At 44.4% G+C, this 8,067-nt stretch overlaps 1 protein-coding gene across 1 annotated transcript in view; it reads right to left on the reverse strand.

Annotated features, from left to right (window-relative positions):
- Positions 1-1,368: 1,368 nt before the first annotated feature.
- LOC108785783 (motor neuron and pancreas homeobox protein 1-like) overlaps positions 1,369-8,067 on the reverse strand; it is a 34,435-nt gene continuing 27,736 nt past the window's right edge. Inside the window, exons 2-3 of the mRNA XM_018554930.1 lie at positions 5,531-5,691; positions 1,369-1,702 (exon numbers count right to left, since the gene is read on the reverse strand). Coding sequence (XP_018410432.1) covers positions 1,421-1,702; positions 5,531-5,691 — 443 coding nt within the window. The 3' untranslated portion in view covers positions 1,369-1,420. The remainder of the gene's footprint in view (positions 1,703-5,530; positions 5,692-8,067) is intronic.

The following is an 8,067-nucleotide window of genomic DNA, read 5'->3' on the forward strand; positions in this document are numbered from 1 at the left end:
TCTGATGTGAAGGGGACTCCTGATGTGAAAGGGAAGGAATCTGATGTGAAGGGGACTCCTGATGTGAAAGGGAAGGAACCTGATGTGAAGGGGACTCCTGATGTGAAAGGGAAGGAATCGGATGTGAAGGGGACTGCTGATGTGAAAGGGAAGGAATCTGATGTGAAGGGGACTCCTGATGTGAAAGGGAAGGAATCTGATGTGAAGGGGACTCCTGATGTGAAGGCTAATCACTCTAATCTGAAGGGGGATCCTGATGTGAAAGGGAAGGAATCGGATGTGAAGGGGACTCCTGATGTGAACGGGAAGAAAACTGATGTGAAGGGGACTCCTGATGTGAAAGGGAAGGAATCTGATGTGAGCGGGACTCCTGATGTGAAAGGTAAGGACTCTAATCTGAAGGGGGATCCTGATGTGAAAGGGAAGGAATCTGATGTGAAAGGGACTCCTGATGTGAAAGGGAAGGAATCTGATGTGAAGGGAACTCCTCATGTGAAAGGGAAGGAATCTGATGTGAAGGGAACTCCTCATGTGAAAGGGAAGGAATCTGATGTGAAGGGGACTCCTGATATGAAAGAGAAGGAATCTGATGTGAAGGGGACTCCTGATATGAAAGAGAAGGAATCTGATGTGAAGGGGACTCCTGATATGAAAGAGAAGGAATCTGATGTGTAGGGGACTCCTGATGTGAAAGGGAAGGACTCTAATGTGAAGGGGACTCCTGATGTGAAAGGGAAGGAATCTAATGTGAAGGAAAACTAATGTGAAAGGGGGGACTCTGATGTGAAGGAGAAGGCACCATGTCATCTTTTTTTCCCCTTGTTTTGCTTTGGGTTCCCCCGTAAAAGTAATACCAGACCCCTGTCTAGGATAAGGGCTAATTCACACCAGCCCCAGTGCGTTCCGGCACGATTCGGTCTTGTCCAGCTCACTGCGTTCTGGGGCGGGAGGGGGCGTGGCGGTGCACCTGGGGTAACTGAACAAAGTTGGAGAAATGCCGGTATAGGGTTCTGTATATGGAGGTTTTCATGTATTTATTCATTGATTTTTCCTATTGGTTGATGGGCTGATGGATGTGTCTTTTTTCAACCTGACTAACAATGTTACTATGTAACTATGATTGGCTGGAACAGGTTCCTTCACTTTCCTATGGGAAATAAAAATCATCATCATGGTGGACACAAAGCTGAAACCCAACAGAGTTTATTTTCAGAAGGCCAAACCTGGTTATTTCATTTTATTGCAGGTAACCCATGAAGCCACTTATAACCCACCCATTCCCGCTCAGAGCCCTACCAATAATGAGTTAAATACATATAAATTATTATCTCCGGTCTCCACACCTCTGTGGAATAGTACTGTCCATGATAAATAAATAAACTTCGGGCTGCACATTGCCCACAGTCACTCAGTCAGTATCTTATGGGGAGGGCAGAGCCCCGCTCTCTTCCTCGGAGCAAAAAGACTCTGGGCTGTAGCGGAGCTGGCCATTGTGCCGTAAGATGTCTGTGTCTCTCTCTGATCCTTGGAAGTCTACATCTTCGTCCTCCTCTTCCTCTTCCTCCTCGTCCTCATCCTGAGGATCTTTGCTGGGCGCGATGCCCTCCGACCGCTTCCTGTCGCTGTGGTTTGGCAGCCCTTGTTCTTTCCCCTTACGGCTCCTCTTCCATTTCATTCTGCGGTTCTGAAACCAGATCTTTACCTGGGTACAGAAATCAGACCAAATTTAGAGATTCAATAATCCAGTGCTCAAATGTAGCATTTTCTTCAAACACTATCCAAACAATTAGAATTTTCTTACAATTAAAAGGTGTCTATGGTCAAAAGGGAAAAATGAATCTGCATTTCTATATTGAATTTCCATAAGTTCTATCCCACTCCTAATAACCAGATCCATCTAGAAGCTTGAAGTTATTCAAGATGCCCATAGGATGGACTTCCTCAATGCACTGACACCATTTCACTCAGCCCTGTGAATATGCACTTCCTGGTGTCACCACTCTCACAGAGCCTGCCTTCTGAACTACAACTCAGTGTCTGAACAATGTAATATCACCATTCCTTGCTGGGAACAATGCATGATGAGTTAAAGGAGAACTATGGGGTTAGGGCTTTTACCCATAGTTCTCCTTAGGGTAACGGGAGGACACAAACTAGCGTCCTCCCGTCACCCTAGGCTCAGTATACCTCGAGCTGTAGCTTGCGGTATACTGAGACGCCGCAGCTGAAGTGAATCCCGACAGTTATGGCGGGAACCGCCCAGCTGCGTGACTGACAGCTGGCTCTGCCAATCTAGAGGCAGAGCCAGCTGTACCCGCCCCCTCCCCCGTCCGTTCCGCCAGTCAGCGCTGGAGGATCGGAGCGGGGAGGGGGGATCCAGCCCCTCCCCTGTCACGGCAGAGAGCCGTGACAGGATCGAGAGGTGAGCGAACGCCGGTATGTGTTCCGCTCACTTCCCGATCTACTGAGCCGACCTGTGACAGTCTCATTGTCACAGGTCGGCTAGAACTATGAGGTGAGCGAAAAGCACTCCCCCCTCATAGTTCTCCTTTAAGTAGTCTTGAGAAATGGAGATTACATCACATTAAGCAGCAGGGTAAGAGACGCAAAGCACGCTGGGAATCCAGGAAGTTGATTGGAAGTGATGGGCAGATGGAAGGCGGCACTTACTACATGAAAGGGATTTTTTAATATAAGCTTTGATTGTATTATCAGAAACATCTGTAATATGTATTCCTATTACAATGCTGATGTTATAACAGGAGAGGAGATGCTGGGACTTTACAACTTCAAAGGTTTCCTTAAGCTAATGCTTTATGAATACAGTTCAACAGCTAAAACACTTAAAAATGTTGGTGATAGCACATATAGACATACTGTATATTCCTGTACCACCTACATATCCCCATATGTGCGTCTCTGTATTGTCTCCTGTTTAATCAGAGGCTCACATAGAGGGACGTAAGGGCAATACATAAATATACATGTCTATATGTACGTTTGCCAATGTATTTATATGGTTTATATTAAGCTGTTAAACTCTATTAATAAAACATTTTCTTAAAGCTCAACTCCAAGCAAAAAAAACATGAATTTAAATATGTTCCTTAATGGCCACAAAAAATCCACTTTGTCCGCACCAAATGCCTTTGCAAACCCAGGTAGTATCATTAACATCATCACCGTGCTCTGCAGAGCCTATGCAGAGAGCAGAGCTGTGCTCTACCCACTACAGGTTGCCTGTAGAAGACTACAGGAGGGGGCGGAGACAAGACCAGTCATCCTGCATAAGGAGGTAGAGCAGCAGTGAGCGGTCTTTATTACAGGAGGGGGCGGAGACAAGACCAGTCACCCTGCACAATTTGAGAGAGAGCAGCAGTGAGTGGTCTTTATGACAGGAGGGGGCGGAGACAAGACCAGCCACCCTGTACAAGGAGAGAGAGCAGCAATGACCGGTCTTTATGACAGGAAGCTCCAAGTCTCACACCGGATTACTGCACAGATCTGGAAGAAATACACAAAACTCACCGAGATTCAAGGCAGAATACACATGTATTTATGCAAATTTTTTTTATTATAGAGTTTAAGAAAAGCTTACATATTGGTTTGTGTAATCTTATAGCACCTTAAATGCCCCAAATAACTCTATACTTGTTTGGATTAAGTACTTTATTTAGGGATTTGATGCTCAGACCTTTTTCTCAGCCATGTTTATTATATTTGGTTTGTTGGTACATTTTGGGGACTTGGTAATTGAATTTTCATTATTTAGCCACAAGAGGGCGCACCTGCCCCGGATTAGGATAAAGTGAGTTACAGTTACAATTAGTAAGTTACAAGTTATTTTCTATCATTAGTAGAGTATTGAACCGTGTTAGCAGCCGATCAATGCAGTAGTTTCGGGGTTTAAGTGATACCTTTTAAGATTTCAGGATGCCTTGGATCCCTTCTTCTTTAGGATTTATATATTTCTTGAGGAATGTGTAAATCCTGAAGAAGGGATCTTAGGCACTCTGAAACCATCTTTAATAACTTAAAGTGTAGTTCCACTTTTGCAGCCAAATTAGGATAACGCCTACTTTATATTTGTTAAATTTTCCCATTTATATTGCATAACTCAAAAAAAATTAAAAATGAATGACTACAATTGTAAGTGCTTTATATTTGCTTAAAACTCCTACCTAGTGCTTTGCATCTCTTTTCCTGCTGCTTGATGTGATGCAATCTCCATTTCTCAAGACTACTTAACGCATCATGCATTGTTCCCAGCAAGCAATGATAATGTTACATTGTTCAGACACTGAGCTGTAGTTCAGAAGACACCAAATAGTAGCCTGGAATCTGCACAAAGGCCTTTACCAAAGAGTAGCTTGGAATCTGCACAAAGGCCTTCACCAAAGAGTAGCCTGGAATCTGAACAAAGACCTTCACCAAAGTGTAGCCTGGAATCTGCACAATGGCCTTCACCAAAGAGTAGCCTGGAATCTGCACAAAGGCCTTCACCAAAGAGTAGTAATCTGCACAAAGACCTTCACCACAGTGTAGCCTGGAATCTGCACAAAGGCCTTCACCAAAGAGTAGCCTGTAATCTGCACAAAGACCTTCACCACAGTGTAGCCTGGAATCTGCACAAAGGCCTTCACCAAAGAGTAGCCTGGGATCTGCGCAAAGACCTTCACCAAAGAGTAGCCTGGAATCTGCACAAAGGCCTTCACCAAAGAGTAGCCTGGAATCTGCATAAAGACCTTCACCAAAGAGTAGCCTGGAATCTGCGCAAAGGATTTCACCAAAGAAACAGCCAAAAGGTAAGAAATATATTATTTTAAGGTTTTCTCTGTATATGGGAACACATAACAAACGTATAGTGGGGTTTTCTCAAATTTGACTGCAAAAGTGGAAATTCACTTTAAGTTAGCCAGTAAAGGGTCTCACCTAGGTTTGTAACTACAGATCACCGGGGGCCACATAGCAAAAATGATGGGGGCCTCTCTGATGACCTCTCTCTGAGCTGTGAGTAACAATGCCAAGATCCCAATCACTCCTCCTGTGCATCCGAAATCGTCTCTACACTGTAGACTTTACAGGGGATTAGAGTTGAAGTCAACTGCAACAACTCCAATCCTTAATGATATGGTAATGTATTATTTTCGCATGTTCTATGTTTAATTTGCCTGAACAACATAATAGGGCCCCCTTCCATCCCCAGGCCACCATAGCAGCCTACTGGGCTGCTATGGCCATGGTTACGCCACTGGTGTCGCCTAAACTCCAAACTTTCTGCCTGAAGTAATTGAAGTCTTCTGCATGAATACATTCCTGTCACAATACACAGCAAGAGTTTCATTTTTCAAATATGAATCTTTCATAATGAACTGATTTTAGGAGACCAGCTGATGGGCTGGCTCTTCCTGAACACCAGTCTGTCTCATAAACAATTTCTATCACGCTTGATGAATTCTAAAATAACTGCGAGCAGTATGTCCGTCACAACAGGTTCTCTTTAATGCATTAACCTGAGAGTATCACTCACCTGTGTTTCCGTCAGCATAAGAGATGTGGCCACCTCGAAGCGCTTTGGCCGTGACAGGTATTTGTTGAGCTTGAATTGGTTCTCTAGCTCCAGCAGCTGCTGACTGGTGAAGGCTGTACGAGGCCGTCTGCATTTCCCCATAAGACCTGGCTGGGCGGAAGCTGCAGGACAGGAAATGTTGAGATTAGTATAAAGATCTACAATGTATCAATTCACAAGGATGATTATTAAAGCAGAACTCCGGATGGTGAAGCTTGTGGCTCTACAACCTGTAAGTTATTGTTAATTTCCTCTATATAGAATAAAGCAGCGTTTCCTCAATCAAATTCCTGGTTTCAATTTTGTTAGTTGATGTTAAATTTTGATTTGCACTCAAAATTAATACTGTGTGTAACTTGCCATTAGCAGTACCACTGCGATTGAATGCATTGATTAACTGGTATACACACAAAACATTTCCGACCTTAGATCAGCCCCAATGCATGCACTTCCGACCTTAGATCAGCCCCAATGCATGCATTTCCGACCTTAGATCAGCCCCAATGCATGCACTTCCGACCTTAGATCAGCCCCAATGCATGCATTTCCGACCTTAGATCAGCCCCAATGCATGCACTTCCGACCTTAGATCAGCCCCAATGCATGCATTTCCGACCTTAGATCAGCCCCAATGCATGCACTTCAGACCTCCTTTTTCCCCTCACTATGGAGACATTTTCTCTTACTTCCTGTTTTGTCTCTGGGACAGGAGTTGAAAGAAAATCTCAATAGGACTTGGGCAAAAAAAGGCCTGTTAGGGAATCTTACTATTTCCTACTATTGAATTTTCAAACAAAAACACTTTAAGGAAAATAAATGGCTGCTTTTTAAAGCTTTGCTTTCCTCTATTTCCCCAGCCTGCTGTTTGGACAAGTAAGAAGCGGAGCTTGCTGATTGGACAGCAAAGGAGCAGAGCCTGCTGATTGAACAGTGAAGGAGTAGAGCCTGCTGATTGGATAGTAAATTAGCATAGCCAGGTGACTGGACAGTGAAGGAGCAGAGCTTGCTGATTGGACAGTAAAGGAGCAGAGCCTGCTGATTGGACAGTAAAGGAGCAGAGCGTGCTGATTGGACAGTGAAGGAGCAGAGCTTGCTGATTGGACAGTAAAGGAGCAGAACCAGCTGATTGGACAGTAAAGGAGCAGAGCTTGCTGATTGGACAGTAAAGGAGCAGAACCAGCTGATTGGATAGTAAATGAGCAGAGCCAGGTGATTGGACAGTGAAGGAGCAGAGCCAGCTAATTGAACAGTGATATAGCAGGGCCTGCTGATTGGATGGTAAAGGAGCAGAGCCTGCTCATTGGACAGTGAAGGAGCAGAGTCTGCTGATTGGACAGTGAAGGAGCAGAGCCCACTGTCTATAAAATGAAGGAGCAGCAGCTCATTGCCATGTCCACCCCTGTTTTTCCACCTCCTGTAACCAGTTTCCCAGTGTGAGTATGACAGCGAGCTCTGATTGGCTTCCACTGCTGACCTTCCTTCACCCAGGCTCAGCGTTGTTGTACAGGTGATCACATACAGCTAATATAAAAACAGATTTAACTATCTATATTAGCTGTATTGAAAACGTATTTCTAATCAATCAATCAATAACTGGATCTTTTCACATTTGTCTGGAGTGCCACAACACGGCTGCTTCCCTTGTCTATGGTTCACAGGTCCCCTTTAATCATTTATTGACAAAACAGGTGACTGTACACACGTTTTTATCATATGTTCCCGTGAGAGACATGAGAGTTGGTAGGAGTCAAAAAAGAAAAAAAAGATCTAGCAAAATATTTGTTGAATAATCCCAGGCGGTAAACACAAAGGCCGAATCCTCATTTCTCCACAGTGAGTGCACACAATGGCCCCGGCTTAACTTGTGTGGCTCCTTTTATGCCGGTTGGACTCACACCTAACAATAATATTGACAATCATTTCCCCTCCGCCGGTGCTGCACTATGACCCGCCTGCACGCACTGATCCAGATAACACTGTGTCAACAGTTATATAAACTGGGTGTCTATCTGTGTTTGTAGACCAATCATTAGTTATTAGGGAGCAGATAAAGACAGCTCGTCTCTATTGATTGCTCGCTCTAAAGCGTTTATTAATTTAGCAGGGTTTGGCGCTGTGTAATCCGCGGCCGTCTGTTCCACTGTTGGCTCTTTCCCCTCCGGATATTCCTTATGTACGTGCGTCTTTTCAAAGCAACTGTAACATATACTGTATAGAAAACAGTGTATATGATACATAGTGCTTAACCCCTTTAGTCTGGATCAGAGGTTTCACGTCACCTTGCAAAAGATTACAACCTGGTGTGGATTTTAAGGGGGAGCCCCATGCAAAACCATTTTTAAAAATGGGGCCCCCCCCTTCACATCAGAGTCTCTCCTTCAAACCAGAAGCCTCTTTTTCAAATCAGAATCCTGTTTTTCACATTATGAATCCCCCTTTAGATCACAAGCCACCCCCCCCCCCCTGCCAACGACAACCCCACCCCACCACCCACAAGC

The sequence above is a fragment of the Nanorana parkeri genome, unplaced genomic scaffold (genome assembly GCF_000935625.1).
Source record: "Nanorana parkeri isolate BGI_ZX_2015 unplaced genomic scaffold, ASM93562v1 scaffold178, whole genome shotgun sequence".
NCBI classification, from domain to species: domain Eukaryota; kingdom Metazoa; phylum Chordata; class Amphibia; order Anura; family Dicroglossidae; genus Nanorana; species Nanorana parkeri.